The sequence below is a fragment of the Myxine glutinosa genome, chromosome 14 (genome assembly GCF_964187855.1).
Source record: "Myxine glutinosa chromosome 14, kmMyxGlut1.1, whole genome shotgun sequence".
NCBI classification, from domain to species: Eukaryota; Metazoa; Chordata; class Myxini; order Myxiniformes; family Myxinidae; genus Myxine; species Myxine glutinosa.
Window position 1 is genome coordinate 71,362,615 of NC_136274.1, and position 23,096 is coordinate 71,385,710.

The following is a 23,096-nucleotide window of genomic DNA, read 5'->3' on the forward strand; positions in this document are numbered from 1 at the left end:
GTTACGCCTAGGTTCCCCGTCGGTGAAGTGATGCGAGTTGACAAAGTGGAAGACGCAAGGTGGCCATCTTGGATTTTGACGTGGCGACCCAATTTTCAACAGCGTTCTTCCTTATGCGTAGATACACCCACACACCAGATTAGAAGTTAGTACTTCGTTTATTTTTCAAGATATTTCGCTCACAAGGTTCAGACATATATATGGTGGCAGCAATCTTGGATTTTGACGTGGCGACCCAATTTTCAATAGCGTTCTTCCTTGTGCCTAGATACACCCACACACCAGATTAGAAGTTGGTACTTCGCTTATTTTTCAAGATATTCCGCTCACAAGGTTCAGACATACATGGCGGTGGCCATCTTGGATTTTGCCGTGGGTTGCACCCACACACCAAATTAGAATTCGGTCCTTCACTTATGAATGCACGCACGTACGTACGTACGCACACACGGACAGACGCACACACAGACAGACGCACACACAGACAGAGGGGAAAACCATAGTCCCCCTTTCGCTCCGCGGTGCGACGGGGGACAATAAAGAGTGACATTGTGTCATTTCCAATTTGAGTAAAACTATTTATGCATTTTATGAAAGAACCACCAGAAAGTCAGGACACAGGTCAGGATTTCCACCTCTGCACATCCAAAATCATGTCCAATCTTGTGAGATTGAAATCTAAAATTACGTATCATCAACCGGACGTCCTGTATAAGCTCGGTAATGAACATAACATACAGGCTTTGTTAAAAAAAAAAAAATCATTTGCAGCACATGGTTTGGATTTTGCCCAGGTTACCATCACATAATGGCCTACACTTATAATTGACACCTTGGGATCTTCAACATCCAGCAGCAAATACTGTTGGACTGAAAGATCCCCAGTGCAACACGTCATCCGATGGACGGTGCTAATCGATGCAAATGCCTACCTGCCAAACATGAATCTCACGGTTTGTAGCCAGGTAAATAATCAAACACAGACCAGATGACTCAACGTTGAATATGCTACATCTGAGCTATCCTGCAAGTCTATGTAAATTAGTTGCTAAAAAAACGGTCATGTCAGAAAAGTTATGGACCCGTTAGGCTTTCAATGGACTGTTGTCTAGGGCATACGCCTCATACCAACCTGCGGACTCTAAACACGACTTGCATTTGGAAACGTAGCGTGAGAACTCAGGACTTTGATAATTTTCAGGATCAACTCAATTGCAAGACATTACAAAACAAGAACGGCACTCGGTTGAGCACATACCTCTGCCAGACTGAACAGTTTATGTTTTGTATCTCACCGATAGGCCGGATATGGATTCTGACGTGAACCAAAATCTAATTGCTCGTTCTTGTCATCTAACCAACTCATCCACCTAGTTTTATCACAATCCGTCCATAACGTTTTGAAATATCATGGTATGTATCGTTTTTGGCCCCATCACTCAAGGGTGAATAATCACTTTGTAAATTAATTTTTTTATCGTATCCGGATTCGGATCTTCATCAAAATTGAAACAATTCTTCATTGTCACACACCCAACGTGACCACCAAGTTTCGTCTGAATCCGGCCAAAACTTTTTGAGATATTGTATTATATACGGTATTGTTTTTTGCCTTATCTCTCAATGGTGAAGAATCCGTTTAAAATCCTAGTACAGTATCCGGATTCGGAACTTCACTAAAATGTAATAGTTTCGTCCTTGTCACATACCCAACCTCTCCACCACATTTCGTCCAAATCCATCTGCAATTTTTAGCTCACCTGGAACGTAGTTCCGGGGAGCTTATGCGATGGTGCGTCGTCAGTCTGTCAGTCCGTAAACACTTGCAATTTATTCTCCGAAACCGCTGATGAGATCGTGACGAAACTTGGCACAAATGATATTTGTTGTGTTGTGACTAAAGTTTGTTCACGGCATTAAAAATATCAGGGTCTAAAGTGGATCCACGTTTGACCCCCCAAAATAGTAATTTGCCTTTTCCTCTAAAACTACACACACTATTTTAATGAAACTTGACCACAACCTTCACCACCCATGATGAACCAAAGTTTGTTAACGGCCTTAAAAAAAAAAATTTAAAATTACAAATCTGGCCCTGAGGGAGTCTACTGGGGGAAGGGTGGGGGAAGGGGGGGGGGTTTCCCCCAAAATAGGTATTTGCTTTCTTCTCAGAAACTACACATGCAATTCTGATGAAACATGACCACAACCTTCATCACCCGTGATGTACCAAAGTTTGGTCACGGCATTAACAAAAAATAATAATATTAATAAAGTGATAATCGGGCCCTGAAGGTGTCAACTGGGGGGAGAGGGGTTTCTCCCAAATATAGGTATTTGCTTTCTTCACAGAAACTACACATACAATTCCGATGACACTTGACCACAACGTTCCGTTGTGATGTACCAACGTTTGTTCCCGGCATTTAAAAAAAAAATCGGGGTCTGAGGATGTATATGGTGGATGGGGGAGGGGTTGCCCCCCAAAATAGGTATTTTTGTTTTAATTTGTTTGTTTAAAGTCTTATGATTACGTTAGTATGATTCTACATGCTGCCCTGTCTTGTAGAAACCATTCAAATTGGTTTAAAATACCGTGATACGGTTTAAAATACCTTTAGTCAGTGTCGTATACTGCTTTATTCTTCCAGGTGAGCACCCAGGGGTATTGCCCCTATTTTTTAAGATATCCTATTCACAAACAGATAGACAGACAGACAGACAGACTGGGGTGAAAACATAAACTTCGTCCACTGAAGGACACCTCAAGAAGGACCACAGGACTAAGTGGTGCAGAGATGATAGATTTGGAAAATATATTATAAAACATATGACTCCCTGCTAGATATAATTTACCAAACAGTAGTTGGGCTTCCCACATCTTTTACTAAAAGGAGAAGCGGCCATCCGTCTGTCCTTCACCCTCTATTCAAAATAGTTCCTGCTGTCGTACAATAACAAAAAGGGTTCCTTTGAAACGCTAATAATCGATTTTCTTGGTTGGAAAGTTCATAATCGATTTGCATGGAATAAAAATGAATGTCCATTTAAACACAATCATACACACAACCTGTCCACCAAGTGTTGTCCGAATCCGTCCATAACTTTTTGAGATATCTTGCTATATATAGTTTTTGGCACAATCTCCCAATGGGGAAGAATCACAAATTCTAGGATCAGGATTTTCACCAAAATCTAATCCATTCGTCCTTGTCGCACATCCAACCTGTCCACCAAATTTCGTCTGAGCTGTTATTTCGATATTGCTATTTGGTTTGGAGAATGTTCTTCACATTCGCTAAACTAGATAATTAAAAGGTAGACCCAAGATAACATATCACTGTTGTCCATCAAAACTGAGTGAATTCGTAATTATTTATTGGTGAAAAAGGAGAAATTTAAAGGACTTGAAGCCAAATAAAGTTAGATTTTTTTTTAGAGTATTATTGTCGTGTCGCCGGGGATTAAGTTCCCTGAGCTGGCGGATGGCAAACACGAGCTTTAAACTCCGAGGCGTACTCCGAACCTGGGCGGGATCGTCTTTGGCGAGCGCGGGAAGGCCCGAGCCTTATCTAATCGAGAACACAGGGGTTATCCGAACCCACAAACACAAAGACGGGACAGAAAAATCCACAATACAAGGATGAAATGCAAAAATAAAGGATTTAATGAAAATAAATGCAAAGACAATAAAATGTATGTGAGGTAAAAACTTATTTCCTAATTTGAGATGTCTCCACTCAGACTGGTATACAAACAAAGGGAAACGAAAGTAAAAGAAAATAAATAATACTTTGGTAATCAGCCGGCACTCAGCTTTGCGTCGCCAAATGGCTGGGAAGGCTTGCTGATCGTTCGTTGCCTCCAAACCACCGGAAGGCTTGCTGGCCATTCGTTGCCTCCAAACCATCGTGCGGGAAACGCACAAAATGGTGCAGAGTCATGCTCGTAGCCAGCCGCCGGCGTGAAGCAAGCAGGCAGGAACCCTCTTTGTTTAGCTCGCGACCCCCTCCTTCTCCGCAGTGCACCACCGTCAACCAACACCTCCTCCTTCCACGTTGCAAAAGTCCCAAAGCCGCGACACGTCTCCTCACCAGCGCACCCGGGACAACAGCGTCCACTCGAGACGAGAGACCAAAATGGCGAGACAGCTTTTCTTTTTCCTTCAGCTCGAGAATGTTCCACGATGACGTCACACTCTGTCCAATCACCGGGCACTATCTCATCATCCATCATGGCTCCACCAATCACGAAGGCCGGGGCGTGGCCTCCTCATTGCAAGTCGTCGGGGGGCGGAATCCAATCTCTGTTCGGGAATGTTCGGATGACGTCGGAGGTTTACTTGCCGATTGGCAAATACTGTTTCTGTCAGCTCTGGCGGCGCTGTGTGCAAATGAGTCCATTTGTTATAGTTGTTGTTTGGCGGGCTTCTTTTTTTCTTTTTCTTTTAAAGACGGAGGGAAGATTGCAGGAGGCAAACACGTACAAGGAAATTTAACCTTACAGACCCAACCTAGATAGCACAACTCCACTCCTCCGTGTGGAGACACCTAAACACTTAACCGGATATTTGACTCTACTTAGATACACCGAGATAGCTTATTTTTCTTCGCAACATTCGGAGCATGCTAATCTACACATTCTGAACTTTCTTTAAGGTATTTCTTCATTTACCCCCACAAACGTAACATTATGGAGAATCACACTCATGGAAGGTTTGGTGGTTGAGTGGCTCAGTGGTCGAGTGGTCAAAGGTCTAGGCCTTGCTGTATTGCCTCACTGGTGTGGGTTCAATCCCAATGCTTGCTCAACATTACGACAATCAATTATTTGAACACGAGAGTTTATAAAACACCTTATCCCACAAAGTCTTGAGAAAAAGTACATGGGAAGGGTCTTTTCAACTCAAAAATTGTTTGGCCCAAGTCATTCACGAAGTGGCTGGCCACACCTGATGTTTGACTTAATTTGACTCAGACAGGAATTTGTAATTTATTCAGGGTGCCGGCCATAACTCTCCTCTGGAATATTTAACGTCCACAAAGTAATGTTGGAACTTGGAAAACATCCGTCCGAGAAACAGCACACCTCATGATGCACCAACACCAGACCTGCCAAGTACCCAATCGTGGGGTCGGGAATCGTTTATAGTCGGGTCAGGAATCTAACCCAGACTCGACAATTCAAACACAAGTGTGATATCTCTGCACCATCCTGTGCTCCCATACCTACTCAGAGTGGGGTCTTCAATCATCCCATCTAATGGGATGCTTAAAATCATTGAAGAAAGTCTTCATGTTCATCTTTGGGACAGCATCTTGGTTTCACAAAGCATAATCAAATTCCATTCCTGCCCGTCACACATCCCAAATCGCATGTCCATCTTCACGTCATCCTCATAGGGATGGTGGATGACGTTAAGATCACAATTCACAACTAATCAACCGACTAATATATGATAAATAAAATAGCCCCGAGTGGGCCGACGGTCATTTATCGAGGTTGTAATTCAGACCTCTGCTGTTTTGGAGAGCCCCCTGGTCCCCTGGGAGCCCCCATGATCCAAAATTGAAAATCCTGCGATCCTGCGGACCATCGAATATAATTTTCAGATCCATCGGTTGGTAAATAAGGGACGAGTAGGGATCCGAAGTTTCAGGGGGTTACCCCCCTTGATCCCCTGGGAGCCCCCATAATCCGAAATCGAAAAATCGAAGCCTGAGCGATTGTGCGGGCTACTGTCTTGTATTCATGTGCCAAGTTTCAGAACAATCAGCTAGCTGGGTGATAATGGAGTAGCAAAAATAGCAAAAAGTTAACGGGCGGATATCACGACCCTTTTTACAAATACAAGTTCATCTCTTCGAGATCGAGATGACCTAGTAATACATGTTCCCTTACAAGGAACCTCAACGCAGGAGGCCCATCAAGCCTACGCAATTGTTACCAACATATGGTTGCTTGTCCGTGCTCTATCCTCTTAAACTCTGAGCATCAAGCAAGGAAGGAGCACGTACGGGTTCGAACATGCCACACTCAGAGCAGACACTGCAACCATCATCACACCACTGGGTCTAATGATGATGGAATAATCCGTTTAATTAAATACCTGGTTGTTTTCCTCCATAAAACTGCGTCCATTCACTGCAAGTTATGTACCTGGAAAAGAGGGGAGGGCACAATAAAAAATAACAAGTAAATAATAATAATAATAATAATAATAATAACCTTTCAAAAGGACACGAACACAGTAAATATACACAAGCTTCGCCTTTCTCGTTGTCACAAATCACCCCGACACCTTCTCAAATTAGTCGGCACTGCCGACTGCCTTCAGCCGCACAAAAAACTAGTCGAGACCGGTCGGCACCTCAAGAGAAAGGCCTCGGTTCGACCGTCCCTCGTCGGAGGAACCAAACTCACATTTTGTCTTTCTGGTGCTGTCTTTTACCCATCTTCGGTAAATCATGCGACTCTTAAAAGCAGATATAAAAAAACGATACTCGTTTTACAATGAGTAACTTCGTAGCCGTCCGGAACATCGACCACCCGGAAGTTGTCAACCCTAAATTCATATGATACGAATTATCCACAAGGAGGCAAAACATGACCGTAAACCGTTTCACTCCCGAAATACAAATGTGCGAACTGTATAATTACACGAATTGGGATAACAATCTTTACTGTAGCCTGAAAAATTATTTACATTACAAGAAAAAATGTGTGCAGGGTCATTGTCCTTGTATAAATACACCGCCACACTTTTAATAAGTAGGTACTGTATATTGAAGAATAATGACGATTGGTCAGAGCGGAGGCGTGGCTTATCAGCAGCCAATCAGATTATCGCTCACGAAGTACGTCATTTAAATGGTCTTCTCACTGGTTAACCATAGGTGGTTCATTTAAAACTAAAATGTGCAGTTTGGTGTCTGATCGTGAGATGTTCGGTTGTTATTTATCCAATCTCAACTAAACTTTACAGGAGGACTAAGGGTCACATGTTGGAGGTTGTAGCGACATAATTTGCTCTCATCCCCCAGGAGGTTGGCCACTTTGGGCGAAATCTGTGTTACTGTGAGCGAAATCTCCCTCTCCCCATCTGGTTGGTCTCCCGCTCCCTTTATCTTGTCGTATGTGTCCGTTTGTTTTTTTTTTTTGTCATTAATGTTAGCTCTTACACGGGCCTCGATCTTGTATACAAAAAAAAAAAAAAAAAAGGTATATTGAAGGAGCTGTGTGCTCCAACGCGAGTCGGAAGGATTGACGCGACCAAAGACGGAAATTCGTCCGAGTTGCTTTATTGCACGTATCAAACTCGGGTACTCTGAAAAGCCCGTTTATCGGGCAGCAATATATATACACATTATGCCGGAGCGTTTGCCCGGGAAAAGCGAGACCGGGCATGCCCGGGCGTCAAGGGCGAGTCCTGGAAAGGCGAGTCTGGACCTGCCCGGGTATCCTGGGCGAGCCCTGGAAAGGCGAGAGCGGGCATGCCCGGGCGTCCTGGGCGAGCCCTGGTAAGGCGAGAGCGGGCATGCCCGGGCGTCCTGGGCGAGCCCTGAAAAGGCGAGAGCGGGCATGCCCGGGCGTCCTGGGCGAGCCCTGGAAAGGCAAGAGCGGGCATGCCCGGGCGAGCCCTGGAAAGGCAAGAGTGGGCATGCCCGGGCGTCCTGGGCGAGCCCTGGAAAGGCGAGAGCGGGCATGCCCGGGTGTCCTGGGCGAGCCCTGGAAAGACGAGTCTGGGCTTGCCCAGGAAAGACGAGACCGGGCGTGCCCGAGAGGCTCGGGCGAGCCCGGAAACAGCGAGTCCGGGCATGCCCGGGAGAGGCGCGTCTGGGCCTGTCCGGGCGGCCTGGACGAGCCTGGCATGGTGATTGCTCCCTGGCCGCGTCCTTGGTAGGTGCAAGGCGATTGTGTACACCCAGCGGTAACCGCTACACACGCCCCTCCAGAATCGACTTGCACCGGCAGGGTCAATTTAAGGGGGGTCCTGATGACCCGGCTGAAGCGACCCCTGGAGCGTCGTGGGGGGGGGGGGGGGGGGGGAGGGTCCGATGTGGTGGTGGGTGGTCGAGCGGGGGGAACTGTGGACGGGGGGCGGCCTCGCCGCGGAGGAAGGGCCAACCGTGGTGGTTGGTCGACGTCCACGTGCGCCGGCTTGAGGCGGTCCACTGAAATCCGGTCCGACCGGCCGCCGAAGTCGATGACGAATGACTTGTCGTCCCGTCGCAGGACCCAGAAGGGCCCGTCGTACGGCAGCCGGAGTGGCCCCCGGTGTGCGTCATGACGCACAAAGACGTACTCAGCTGTGCGAAGCGCTGGGGGGACGTAGGACTGGGGGCCACCGTGGCGGGACGTTGGCACGGGGGCAAATCGTTGGGCGGCCTCCTGGAGGTCCGAGCGCTGGCGAGCTGCGGACCAGGAACTGGTAGCGTCGGGCACGAACTCGCCCGGGACGCGGAGCGGCTGGCCGTAGACGAGCTCGGCGGTGGACGCCTGGAGGTCCTCCTTGGGGGCCGTGCGGAGGCCCAAAAGGACCCACGGCAGCCGGTCGGCCCAACCGTCGTCCTGAAGGCCGGCCATGAGCGCGGCCTTCATGGAGCGGTGAAAACGCTTGCACAACCCATTGCCTTGGGGGTGGTAGGCCGTGGTACGGTGGAGCTGGACTCCCAGGTTGTGGGCGACCGCGCCCTACAGCTCGGAGGTGAACTGCGGACCGCGGTCCAAAGAGATGTCTGCCGGTGCGCCGAAACGGGCGACCCAGGTGGCGATGAAAGCCTGTGCCACGTCGGTGGTGGTGGTGGAAATGAGGGGAACGGCCTCCGGCCACCTGGTGGTCCTGTCCACCATGGTGAGCAGGTGTGTGAAACCCCGCGAAGGGGGAAGGGGGCCAACCAGGTCCACGTTGACGTGGTCGAAACGCCGTTCGGGCACGGTGAAAGGTGCCAGCGGGGCCTGGGTGTGGCGGTGGACCTTGGCCCGCTGGCAGGCCGTGCAGGCGTTGGCCCAGTCGCGGACGTCCCGTCGAAGGCCGTGCCAGACGAAACGCGCCGACTCCAGCTTCTGAGAAGCTTTCCGGCCCGGGTGAGAAAGGCCGTGGATGGAGGCGAAGATGCGGCGCTGCCAGGTAACGGGCACGATGGGGCGAGGCTGGCCTTGGGAGACGTCGCAGAGCAGGACAGTGTCCGTGAAGGGGATGTCGGCCAGGCGGAGGCCCGTGTCCGCCGCCCGGAGGGCCTGCACCGCGGTGTCGGTGGTTTGGTCGGCCGCCATGAGCGCGAAGTCCACGCCGAGGTGGACCGCGTTCGCGCTGGCCCGAGAAAGACAGTCGGCCACGGCGTTGTCTTTGCCGGCGACGTGCCGGATGTCCGTGGTAAATTCCGACACGGCGGAGAGGTGGCGCTGCTGGCGGGCCGACCATGGCTCCGTGACTTTGGCCATTGCGTAAACCAATGGCTTGTGGTCGACGAAAGCCGTGAATGGGCGGCCCTCCAGGAGGTGGCGGAAATGGCGAACGGCCAGGAATAGACCGAGGAGCTCGCGGTCAAACGTGCTGTATTTTAACTCGTTCGGCCGGAGTTGCCGGCTGAAAAAAGTAAGTGGCTGCCAAACCCCGTTCACCCATTGTTCATGGACGGCGCCCACCGCGTAGTTGGAGGCGTCCGTAGTGAGGGCGATGGGAGCGTTGAGCACCCGGTGAGCCAGCAGCGTTGCGTTGGCGAGGGCCCGCTTCGCGCTCGTGAATGCCGCGTCCATGACCGCGGACCAGACGATGTCATGCTTGGCCGGCTTTCCCCGGAGGGCTTCGTAAAGGGGCCGCATGAGCTGAGCAGCGCGGGGCACGAATCGGTGATAAAAATTCACCATGCTGAGGAACTCTTGCAGGGCCTTGATGGAGCGGGGACGCGGGAACTTGGTGATGGCCTCGACCTTGGTCGGCAGTGGCACGGCCCCGGTCTTGGTGATGCGGTGGCCCAAAAGGTCAACGGTCGTCGTGCCGAAGTGGCATTTGGCCGGGTTGACAATTAAGCCGTGCTCGCTGAGGCGTCCGAACAGCGTTCGGAGGTGGAGGAGGTGCTCGGCTCGGGACGTGCTGGCGATGAGGATGTCATCCAGATAGATGAAAAGAAATGGCAGGTCGCACAGCACGCCGTCCATCAAGCGTTGGAACGCCTGGGCCGCGTTCTTGAGGCCAAACGGCATCCTCAAAAATTCGAACAGGCCGAACGGCGTGATGACGGCCGTCTTTGGGACGTCGGCCGGCCTGACAGGTACCTGGTGGTATCCCCGTATCAGGTCAATTTTTGAAAAAATAACCCGTCCCGCCAAACGGGCGGAAAAGTCTTGGATGTGCGGGATCGGATACCTGTCGGGGGTGGTAGCGTCGTTGAGGCAGCGGTAGTCGCCACACGGGCGCCATCTGCCCCCCGGCTTTGGCATGATGTGCAGTGGTGAGGCCCACGCGCTATTGGAGCGCCGCACGATGCCGAGGCGCTCCAACGCATCGAACTCGGCTTTGGCCACGGCGAGCTTGGCCGGGTCGAGGCGGCGGGCTCTGGCATAGACCGGCGGGCCCGTAGTGGGTCTGTGGTGCTCGATCCCATGTCGCACTGCGACGGCCGAAAACGTCGGCCGCGTGAGGGCCGGGAATTCCGCGAGCAGGCGAGCGAACTCGTTCGCCGTCAGGAGGGCGCATGCCAGTTCGGTCGGCGTGGAGCTGCTCATCGTACATGCCAGGGAGCTGAAGGTCTCGGCGTTGACAAGGCGACGCCGTTTGACGTCGACCAGCAGCCCGTGCGCGCAGAGGAATTCGGCGCCCAGCAAAGCCATGGGGACGCTTGTGGTCACAAAGGTCCACTGAAAGCGCTGGCTGCCGAAGCAGAGGGTGACGTTGCGTGGGCCGAAGGTGCGTATGGCCGACCCATTAGCAGCGACCAAGGAGGGGCCGCAAACGGCGTTCTGCCTGTCCTGCTCGGAGGTGGGTATGACGCTCAGTTGGGCGCCGGTGTCACAAAGGAAACGCCGCCCGGACGCTTTGTCCTTAATAAAAAGCAAGTTGCCCGAGTGGCCGGCGCTCATGGCTGGTAATGAACGCCGGCCTGGCCGTTTCCCGACTTGCCGAAAGTGCACGGGGGTCGGCATGTCCGAGCCTTGTGTCCGAACCTGGCGTGGAAATGACACCACGCCTGGTCAGGTGGAGGCCCCGGCCGTCGTGTTGGAAGCGGTCGGCACGGCGTGTCGGCCGCCAGTTGCACCGGCAGTTCGGCCTCCAACCGCGCAGGGCGCTTGGGCGTCATGGGCGTCGCTTCGGACGGCGGCGGGCTCCAGGTAGCCGCTCCGATGTGCTGGCCTGCCGAGGAGATCTTGTCGGCTTCCCTGGCGAGGGCGCGGGGATCCGTGATCGACGTGCCTGCCAGGGCGAGGCGTACCTGGTTAGGCAGCTGGTGGAGGAACAGCTCTCGGAACAGAAAATCCGGAGAGTGCTCACCGAGCAACGAGAGCATGTAGTCCATTCGCTCGGACGGGCGCGTGTCGCCGAGCTCGGGCAGGTCGAGCAGGCGTCGTGCGCGTTCCTCCGGTGAGAGGGCGAAAGCGTCGAGGAGGAGCGTCTTGATCGCGCCATACTTGTCAGCAGCTGGCGGGCGCTCGAGGAGGCTCAGGGCGCGGGCCGCGGTGGCGGAGCCGAGCGCTGCTACCACATGGTGGAAGCGGGTGTCGTCGGCGGTGATGCCTCGCAGGGCGAACTGGGAGTCTGCCTGGGCGAACCAAACAGCCGCGTGAGCCTCCCAGAAGGTAGGCAGTTTAAGGGCAACTGCCGTGTCCATGTTCGGGGTCACCAATGAAGGAGCTATGCTCCAACGCGAGTCGGAAGGATTGACGCGACCAAAGACGGAAATTCGTCCGAGTTGCTTTATTGCACGTATCAAACACGGGTACTCTGAAAAGCCTGTTTATCGGGCAGCAATATATATACACATTATGCCGGAGCGTTTGCCCGGGAAAAGCGAGACCGGGCATGCCCGTGCGTCAAGGGCGAGTCCTGGAAAGGCGAGTCTGGACCTGCCCGGGCATCCTGGGCGAGCCCTGGAAAGGCGAGAGCGGGCATGCCCGGGCGTCTTGGGTGAGCCCTGGAAAGGCGAGAGCGGGCATGCCCGGGCGTCCTGGGCGAGCCCTGGAAAGGCGAGAGCGGGCATGCCCGGGCGTCCTGGGCGAGCCCTGGAAAGGCAAGAGCGGGCATGCCCGGGCGTCCTGGGCGAGTCTTGGAAAGGCGAGAGCGGGCATGCCCGGGTGTCCTGGGCGAGCCCTGGAAAGACGAGTCTGGGCATGCCCGGGAAAGACGAGACCCGGCATGCCCGGGAGGCTCGGGCGAGCCCGGGAACAGCGAGTCCGGGCATGCCCGGGAGAGGCGCGTCTGGGCCTGTCCGGGCGGCCTGGACGAGCCCGGCATGGTGATTGCTCCCTGGCCGCGTCCTTGGTAGGTGCAAGGCGATTGTGTACACCCAGCGGTAACCGCTACAATATCTGTGTTAATATGGCTAATCGTGGCGTTTTTCCAAGGCCGCTTCTAAGAACAAAAGTAATAACAACATTTATGATCACAGCATAATATTAGTTATTACAAAACAATATTAACACTAATAATATCACATCTCCCCTTGTGAGTGTTTTTTTCCTCCTTGGATAAACGACAAATTCAAACGACAAATGGTTCTCAGGTAGTTAATATTTCCATAATATAACGATAAGATTAGAGTAGTTCCTTCCCTTTGTGGTGTGGGTTAGAATGTGATATAATTTGTTGGTGAAGGGTTAGAGAACTTTTCCCCTTTTCCCCATTCCCTAGGGTTCCTGTACGAACTTCCTGGCGCGCTGTGCATTGCGGGCGGTAATTTGCATATCGCGCCAAAATCTGGTTCGAATCGCGCGCAGGAAACCGAACGGTTACTTATACTTATCCCCCCATAATATTATTTTACACGACCCCATAAGTACACAACATTTACCAATAATTTATACACATTTTTATTTACACTTGGGTTTTATTCACACGTTAATTTCCATTGTATTAATAAGACATTGTACACACCATTTATTACCACTCGATCCGAAAACCTCACCACTCCACTCGCCACAACCATACACTAACTACCCATCTTCTGCCATCTTCTTCACCTCATCCATTGACTACAGCTCGGAAGCACACATAGAATTCCTGGAAGAGGCGGCGAGCGCCTTCATTCGCCACGGACTTTGCTATCCCTCAGAGCAGACAGGTGCTAATTGGCCAATGGCGTCCTATGGACATTTAATCGGTCCGTTCGTCTTTACAAACAATTATGTGCTCCCAGTAGCTGACTCGTACCTAGAACACGTCCTGACCCTCCCACCCATGTGAAGTGAAGAGCTACGTTCCATGGCGCGGCTGAAGGACCATCTGGTGGAAATCTGCTATGAAGGTCTGGCTAGGGCGGGTCTACACAGGGATGCATCAATCGACATCCTGGATTTCACCAAGAGGATTGTGGATCCACTTACAGGCCCTGCCCTCGCTAAGAGATTATAAAAAGGCCACGGGTCAGAGCCTCACTGTATTGGTTCTTGGCCTTGGTTCTGCATTCGCTCAGGGTCGGTGCTTGGCCTGTGGTGCTTTGCAAGTGGCGATTGAAACTCGAGTGGTGGCATCGGCGTTGGTGGGGTCGAGCTGGGAGTCGAAGCAATGGGACGGACGAAGCGAGTGCATTGTCTGGCGCATGTTAGGGCCGAAGCCAAGCCACAATTACACGTATATTTTAGGCTCTTACACAGTAACTTATTTATCTCATGCATTCTCGTCTCAGCTATTTTTATTTTATCCTTCTCCCTTGAATGCAGACTCACCATCAATAAAGAGGACAACAACAATTGGCGGGGTTGCCGCGGCCCTACTCCTCTGGAGTGACCACCATTGACAACGCACCTATGCGGCTTCTCTTGCATCACACACATTTGCACACATGACAGCCTGCACTCTCTACGGTCACCCACCCTAGACACAACAAGTATTGCTCCTCTCCTTACCCCCTATTTTAGCGTTTGGGTTGTGGAAGCACGGTTGCTTTCGTCCAGTAAGCAAGAGGCCGTTGACCCTCGTACTCCCTCTATCTTCTGTTCTTTTCTCCCTCCACGGATGGTCCCTGTTGATGAACAATAAATCTCTCGTTGACGTTATTTTCCAATATGTCCATGTTCGTCATTTCCTCCATTGATTCACGCTGTTCGCACATTAAGTTAGCCTGGGAGATTATCATTCCCCAACTAATTGGCTTATTCAGTCCGGCATGCATCAGCGGGAAAGCTCGACTGCCCTAATTAACATCCAACTAAGACAAGATTGGTGCATAGCCGAAGTTGAGTCCCCCAATTGGAAAGTCGCATGGCGCAGATAAACGGTGGTCAGATGGAGAACCCTGAGACCATGTGGTGGACCAGTTGGCATTCGCGGTTGGCTAGCAACCTGCCGTGGTACAAAGTTATTTGTGCTCGTTAGCCTCAAGCTCTAAGTTTGAGGAGAACCAGGGATTCCCCCCTCGTAGTACACCCGAAACCCGTAGCCTTAGCAATATTCTGGGGAGGATCTTGTATGCGGATGATCTGGCTGTTGTGATGGAGAGTGGACGGGAGATGCATGAAGTACTGGGGGAGTGGAAGGAGGAATTTGCGAAACACGAGCTCAAAATGAGCATGGAGAAGACTGAGATGATGTGGGTTGGGCATCAGAGAAAATAAATAAATGTCATGTTAGAGGGGAAGGAGATCAGACAAGGGAATAGGTTTGAGTATCTGGGTGCAACTGGGATGAATTCATGAATCCAGGATCACGAGAGAGAGAGAGAGAGAGAGAGAAAGAGAAAGAGAAAGAGAAAGAGAAAGAGGAAAAAGAAAAAGAAAAATAAAAATAAAAAAAAAAAAAGAGAGAGAATTTGGAGTGGGCCAGTCCATGGGGATCGATCGGCACTCTGACTGTGGCTGCGCTACCCTGACAAATCTGGGTAGCAGGGAAGAGCAGGGAATATTTGCCCCCGACTTTCATTCAGAGGTACAACGACTGCAAAGAGGATTGTTGTTTGTTGCTACTGCTGCTGCAGCTGTCAAAACAACCACTCATCCAATTTGCCAACACCAATAGTACTATATTGTAGTCATCTGTCAAGAGGCAGGTCGAGACAATAATAACATCAATGTCACATTGTAAGTGTCTTTATTTCAATTGGCAGACATCATACATGTTTCATGTGTAGCAGTTACATGAAGTACATGCATTTAAAATCCCAGTTACGTAAAATCACCATCAGACTTTCCATTTATTATTTAGAAGTTGCAATAAAACATTTTCTACTTTCGCTAGATACATCATATTTGTATTTTCCTCCTATCATTACCTACTATTTTAGGTGAGCCATTACTGGCACCCAGTCTAAAGGTCTACAAAATACTGCCGTGACTGACTTCTGGAGAGGCGATGGTGAACCATTCAGCATAGCGCGTACCAAGAAATTGTTTTGAAACCACCAAAGCTCTGTCAAGTGTACGATAGAGCATATCTAACGAAAAGGATTTCAAGGTCAAAAGGTAGGTTGAAAATAAGCTTGTAACACAACACCCTGAGGATTGTCACAGGACACCACATGATGTAAATATTGTGCCATTTTTGCATTTTCCCCAACTTTAAAGCAAGGTTGATAGTGCAGGGATAAGGTTGTGGGTCTCTGTGTGATAAGGTTGTGGGTCTCTGTGTGATAAGGTTGTGGGTCTCTGTGTGATAAGGTTGTGGGTCTCTGTGTGATAAGGTTGTGGGTCTCTGTGTGATAAGGTTGTGGGTCTCTGTGTGATAAGGTTTGGGTCTCTGTACACCAACTAGACTTGCTTGAAGACAGAATCCACAAACACCAAGGATGGTCCCAGAATACCATGAATGATGTAAGTATTGTACCATTTTTGGTCTTTTAGCCAACTTTAAAGCAAGGTTGAGAGTGCAGGAATAAAGTTGTGGGTCTCTGTGTGATGAGGTCGTGGGTCTCTGTACATCAACTAGACTTGAAGACAGGATCCACAAAAAGCAAGGATGGTCCCAGAGTACCATGAATGATGTAAGTATTGCGCTATTTTGGTCTTTTAGCCAACTTTAAAGCAAGGTTGATAGTGCAGGGATAAGGTTGTGGGTCTCTGTGTGATAAGGTTGTGGGTCTCTGTGTGATAAGGTTGTGGGTCTCTGTGTGATAAGGTTGTGGGTCTCTGTGTGATAAGGTTGTGGGTCTCTGTGTGATAAGGTTGTGGGTCTCTGTGTGATAAGGTTTGGGTCTCTGTACACCAACTAGACTTGCTTGAAGACAGGATCCACAAACACCAACGATGGTCCCAGAATACCATGAATGATGTAAGTATTGTGCCATTTTTGGTCTTTTAGCCAATACAACTTTAAAGCAAGGTTGAGAGTGCAGGAATAAGGTTGTGGGTCTCTGTGTGATAAGGTTGTGGGTCTCTGTGTGATAAGGTTGTGGGTCTCTGTGTGATAAGGTTGTGGGTCTCTGTACATCAACTAGACTTGAAGACACGATCCACAAAAAGCAAGGATGGTCCCAGAATACCATGAATGATGTAAGTATTGTGCCATTTTTGTATTTTCCCCAACTTTAAAGCATGGTTGAGAGTGCCGGAATAAGGTTGTGGGTCTCTGTGTGATAAGGTTGTGGGTCTCTGTGTGATAAGGTTGTGGGTCTCTGTGTGATAAGGTTGTGGGTCTCTGTGTGATAAGGTTGTGGGTCTTTGTGTGATAAGGTTGTTGGTCCTTATACATCAACTAGACTTGAAGCCTGTATCAAGGATGGTCCCAGAAAACCATGAATGATGTAAGTATTGTGCCATTTTGGTATTTTCCCCAAATTTAAAGCATGGTTGATAGTGCAGGGATAAGCTTGTCAGTCTCTATACATCAACTAGACTTGCGTCAACTATGTCCTTGTAGAAGGCTCCTGTAGCTTAAAAAAAAAAGCATGATTATGGCCCCGAGAATCAGCAATGAAAGTTTACTCCTGTTATGGATAACGTTTTCAGTTAAGCTATACCTAATGAGAGAAAACGTTATGCTTTCCAACTACTTTATCAATATTATTCTTTGTTTATATTTTCATCATAATAGTAATTCATCATGACTTTCATTTCAAGCAATTTGTTCAAATCACTGGACTTTCTGCAGAGGTCACTCCTGTTTCCTCTAAAGATCTTCCCAATTGGCTGCAACGCTGCTGGTTCAGGTGGAGCTAATGCCAAACTGATCCTTCCAGATTTCAAGCTGGCCCAATGTAATGTTGCTGCCTCCACAAACAATCACCACAACGGAAGTCAAGTCGTGATCTAGCTTCCCACTTAGTTGGAGTTTTTTGACAACGTCTTCGTAAATGGCAGCAAGTGCAGTTCCACATGCTGGCTCCACCAGCATCTTCTCATCATCTGCCAAGGACGTACATCAGACTTTGGGTCAATTACAATGACTAGCAACGGTACCCGCCCTATGGGTGGGGCTTCAATTGGGAAGCCCAAATGAAAAGGCAAAATATCAGAAATTGAAGGCTTTTTTTATTTTAAACGATTCATATAAACATCCGTTGAATCATATCACACCCAAATCATCAAAATCTAAACAGTACATGGCGCCCATTTTGAAAAAAGATTGAATTCTGCAAAACGGAAGCGGCCGCTACACGTCTTTCTCAGTCACACGTTCATGTATGAAGAGTGCGCGCCAAATCTGTTACCCGGAAGCGGCCGCTACACCTGTTTCTCAGTCGCTTTGCACACGCTGCCATGTTACTTCGGAGCCACACGCTTATATAGGAAGTTCGTCAGGAGTCGATATACTCTCTCCTGGTATGTAGAATTTCAACAAAAGCCACATCACTGTTCATATCGGTAAATATTATTCCATCGTGTTTGGAAAAATTTGAAAAATTGGGGAAAAAATTGGAAAAACAATATAGCCTATTTTACTCCAGGTGGTCCTAGGATTACCCACCCAAAATATCGTTGCGATCGGTTCAGCCGTTTTTGCGGTACCTTCGAACAGACAGACGGACATTTGGTGAATTATAGTAAGATTACTAACACTTACAACTTCAAATCAAGTGTAATTATACCTTGAATTTCGGTTACAGTTGGGAATTGTCCCAAGTCGGATAGAAATCATTCACGAGAGTTATCCTCACCATGAAACGCAACCATTCACCAATTATTGAAGTTGACATGTTTACATATTTGGGGTCTATGGTTACCATAGCATAGGCGGGGAGATGTAGATCGACTACAGTGAATATAAAAGGCAAGGGTTGTATTCATGAGCCTTAAATAAAATTGGAAATCAAAGAAGTAAAACACCAAAACGAAGCTGAGGATCTTTGACAGCAATGGGAAGTTAGTCCTCCTATTTGGATGTGAATCTTGGAAAACACCAAAGAAATAGCATGGAAACTGGAGTCCTTCATCCACAGCAGCCGTAGGAAAACCTTGAGTATCTTCTAACCTGCCATAGCTTGTAAGAAAGAGGTTGAAAGGTTAACAGGGAGGAAAAACCTCATAGAAGAGATCAAAATTTGGAGGTAGAGATGAATTGGTCACGTGTTCCGCATGGAGCATCAAGATATACCGATAAGAGTAATATGCACCTGACGGGGAGAAAAGGGTTGGATGGCCAAGATAAACTTGGCGCCATTCTGTCTGTCAAGAAGGAAATGAAAAGAATGAAGGTCACCTGGAGGAAAATCGGAATGTGGTCCCAGGACAGACAAAGTTCATAAGAAGCTCCATATGCCAGGTGCCATGATTGGAGAATAAACAAACTATGCACACTCCCTATGAGCTATCTAGAATCTCGACCCAGCTATAAACTGTTATCCTGAACTTTTACATGCAAGACGAGGCATCGATGTGTGTGCCGTCCATTGGAGGGTGGTTACGCCAGAAGAACTGTCTGTCCGGACTGGGCGTTAGTGGACATCAAATATTCTACGGTGTCTTTTGTGACGTGGAGGCATGTTATATCACCCGGTTTACTGAACAAATTAAAAAATCCTGCCATTGATGGTCAAACGCTTGGGCTAGCCAGCCAATTAGTGAAATATTTGGGCCAAAACCCCCTTAAGAAGGTGAAATCTTTTGTGCTCTTTAGTAGTAGTAGTAGTAGTAGTAGTAGTAGTAGTAGTAGTAGTAGTAGTAGTAGTAGTAGTAGTAGTACATTTGGGCACAGTGTCATGTGAAGTTACATGAAAGTTCTAGAAAATGACCAAAAAATCCAAACCAAACAAGAAAGCGTCTGAAAATACAAAGCCCATCCGTGTTCATTTGTATTTAGACGTCTTCTTCCATACATATGCTCAAAATAACGAAAACAGTTGAAATAATACAAAATGAAAATTGTTGATTTTATGCAGCCTTGACCTTTGAGCTTTAAATCAAAAAAAAAATCAACTTCTAGCTTTTCATTGGTGAACCAATTCTGTGACCCGACATGCAAATTCTTTAAATTTCAGTTCAATTGGATGAAAATTGATGATGTTAAGCAACCTTGCCCTTTGACCTTTGGATCTAAAAAACAAAAACAATCGAGTTATAGCTTTTGATTGGTGAACCAATTGAGTGATTGAAAATGCAAATTCTTTAAATTTCAGGTCAATCGGATGAAAATTGATGATTTGTGACGCTGACCTTTGACTTTTTGACCTTTTAACAAAATTATTAATTTGCCTTCTCTGTATTATCATAATAAAGCTTCAGTGAAAATATGACAAAACTCGAATGGCAAAAAGTTACGGCCCGGACACACACACACACACACACACACACACACACACACACACACACACACACACAGAAGTGATTACAAAACCCCATCTCCTGCTGTGCAGGAATAAAGCTAAACAAAAAATTCGCGAAAAAGTACATATTACAAAACATAATTGTTGTTGGCGTGGCTGTGGATGTTGTTGTTTGTGTGTTCCTTCTGTCTCATACTCATATATTTTATATCTGTGCTTTGAGAAATATTACGATATATTATTTTGTGTGCTCCCGTGTCATTCTAAATGGTTATTGATGTCGTAGAATGATAAATATTACCGTTACCGCTAAAATAAAGCTCGAGGTTCCGCCTCTTCTTCCTCGATCCTGTAAACATGTGCTTTTAAAAAGGCATCGTTGCGATTAAAGACATAAATTTTTGTTCCAAGTAAATCGATTATTATACCTTTCCAATATTTACATTTTTATTGTTCTTTGACAGCAGGAACTCTTTAGAATGAAGTGTGACTAACAAACACAAACACACACACACCTTTTAATCATAGATACCAATGGATGTCGGAATTATTGGAACTTTAGATTTATTTTATTGGATTTATTTAATTTAATTTATTGGATTTATTTATTGGATTGATTGAAGGAACAACAAAAGTTAATGTAACAAGTGCTGTGCCGTGTGTCGGTCTGTGAGTCAGTCAACACTCGTTCTCAGATCTACTGTGATCTATATCCCAGTGAGACTCTGCATTGTCAAATGCTCCGGCCATCTTTGTTTATCTTTTCTCACCTGCAAACCTGCAAACGGCGCTCACGGCCTGCTTGTCTGATACGACCATGGGGTGGACCGGATGTTGTGTGGCGAGGTGGAAGGCCCGTTCAGCGACGCATTTCGCCCCTAGTGTAGTGGCCACACTAGTCAACACACAGAGATTATTTTGTGAGCTCTTTGCCAGGTAATTATGAAAATGATAATTTATGGACACAACATGCACAGGTTTTGGACAAAGGGCATTGGGTACAGGAAAAACGAATTTCTGCACAAGCGAAAATTTCTGCGGAAACTCTACTGGTTCCTGAAGAATCCAATAGAATCTGTGATTTCCAATAGAGAACCATATAAATGTCCTACTGGTCTCTATTGGTTTCTATGGGATTTTCGACCTGGGTAGATCATGATATTCAGGTTCACATCCTGTGTATCCCAGCAAGTGAGAACATCTGTGATGGAGGCACCTATGACATCATCATTCACTGATGTTATTCCCCATGGAGAGTTCTTTACAATGAGCGATGTCTCAAATTTTTTCTATTCAGCGCTTTTGGAGATACTAGGGCATGCCCGTACTATATATAAGCTAGGACGTGCCCGTACGTGGGTGCCCGTTCCTTGCAAAAAAAAAAAAACTGCAAAAAAAAAAAAAACTGCAAAAAAAAAACAATGGTTTGGTCCATTCGCAACGACCACAGAACCCCCCCCCCTCTATTTACATGAATGGTTTGGTCCATTCGCAAAGCCAAAGCGAACGACCACAGAACCCCCCCCTCTATTTACATGAATGGTTTGGTCCATTCGCAAAGCCAAAGCGAACGACCACAGAACCCCCCCCCCCTCTATTTACATGAATGGTTTGGTCCATTCGCAACGGCAAAGCGAACGGCGAACGGCTAAATCGCCATAGCTCGGTAAGTACTTGTCCGATTAATTTCAAACCTTGAAAAGGCACATCCTCGGGTCCCCAGCAATATACCTGGCAAGTTTCAAGTATATCGGACCGGTAGTTGTCGAGAAACAGCGGTCACAGACAAACGTACAGACGTACAGACGTACAAACGTACAGAGATTACTGGAATTATAGATAGATAGAGGTGCAAAGTTTTTCGGTTTTCCAAAGATGGCGGCCGAACCACGTGACCGATGACGTCATCATCATTATTTTTTTCTCCTCCAATTTATGCCTTCATGACGCTCAATAAATTTCATCTTGATAGGATGAAGTTTTGTACTTGTCTAATTATGACGTCATAATGGAGGCACCTATGACATCATCATTAACGTATTTTATTCCCCATGGAGAGTTCTTTACAATGAGCCATGTCTCAATTTTTTCTGTTGAGTACTTTCGGAGAAATAGAGATGCAAAATTTTTCGGTTTTTCCAAGATGGCGCCCCGAACCACATGACCTATGACGTTCTAATTATTTTTTAAATCTACAGGTGGAGTTGCACCTATGGTGAAAATTTCCTGTCATTCGGACCAACGGTTGCAGAGAAAATCATATTTATTCTGTGCAGACAAACAGACAAAAAAGACAAAAAAAACCCAAAAAAACCCAAAGAAAACAGGCAAAAAACAAGACAGACAAACAGACAAAAAAACTCCAATGCAATAATTATGAAGAACCGAGTTTAAATTCTGTTGAGTAGGTAAGAGGCATTGTTGGCCTCGGCCCCTCGTTGGGCTGCGCCAACTGGCCAGCATGAGTTATGGCCTTCTATTTACCCTGTACAGTATATTAAATGGGTCGATTTTTAAACTTCGTCAGCAGTGTGTCCCACTCGTACTGCTTCCATCCCTTCCCTAAAAATTTCCCTGTGACTGTAAAAAAAACAATCTGCAGGATTGCCCAGAGACATAGTTGCCTTTGAGCTGTAAATCTGGGTTTGAAGCCAACGATAAATTGTCATCCTGGTGTTGGGTGTTGGATCATTGAGTGTGCCATCTTTTGGATGTTAAAGACCCCACAACATTGTAAATTTCGACCCTAATCACTGGGGGAGGGGGCACTACATCATCTGGCATAGCCATACTCCAAGGAATGATGAAATTGGCAATCGGATGTTGATTACGCTCGGAGGAGACAAATCAGAAGCTTTTTCAGATAAATCCTGCATCACACAAAAGGTAAACCTCCCATTAGGCCAACATGAGTTGTTTGGCTAATCCAAGCTCAGTAACACAGCAAAATGGTTTTGCATTCCTTAATGTGCTACAGTTCATACAACTAACACGTCAGCGGAGTGTGGACGGTTTCAAGAGCTCATATTGGACTTTGATGCACAGGTTTTTTTTTGGTTTTTTTGTTTTTTGTATACAAAGTCGAGGCTCGTGGAAGAGCGAGCACATTAAACAGAAAAATCATAAACGGACACATAAAACATATAACTAAGGTAGCGGGAAACAAGAGGGGTGGAGAGAGGGAAGCACACAAGCACAACAACAGTAGAGAACAGGGACATCGGGAGATCTGTGAGAGGGAGAGGGCTT

At 47.8% G+C, this 23,096-nt stretch overlaps 2 protein-coding genes across 5 annotated transcripts in view; both read right to left on the minus strand.

Moving 5' to 3' along the window:
- Positions 1 to 6,593, minus strand: part of PPIL2 (peptidylprolyl isomerase like 2) — a 122,275-nt gene extending 115,682 nt beyond the window's left edge. Inside the window, exons 1-2 of the mRNA XM_068136115.2 lie at positions 6,424 to 6,593; positions 6,110 to 6,159 (exon numbers count right to left, since the gene is read on the minus strand). Coding sequence (XP_067992216.1) covers positions 6,110 to 6,159; positions 6,424 to 6,455 — 82 coding nt within the window. The 5' untranslated portion in view covers positions 6,456 to 6,593. The remainder of the gene's footprint in view (positions 1 to 6,109; positions 6,160 to 6,423) is intronic.
- Positions 6,594 to 15,224: 8,631 nt separating this feature from the next.
- The window catches only part of LOC137439900 (L-serine dehydratase/L-threonine deaminase-like), a 51,620-nt gene continuing 43,748 nt past the window's right edge, over positions 15,225 to 23,096 (minus strand). For all 4 annotated transcript variants that reach the window (XM_068136123.2, XM_068136124.2, XM_068136122.2 and 1 more), the window contains 2 exons: positions 20,618 to 20,742; positions 15,225 to 17,490 (listed from right to left, as the gene is read on the minus strand). In XM_068136123.2, the coding sequence (XP_067992224.2) occupies positions 17,291 to 17,490; positions 20,618 to 20,742 (325 nt within the window). In that variant the 3' untranslated portion in view covers positions 15,225 to 17,290. The remainder of the gene's footprint in view (positions 17,491 to 20,617; positions 20,743 to 23,096) is intronic.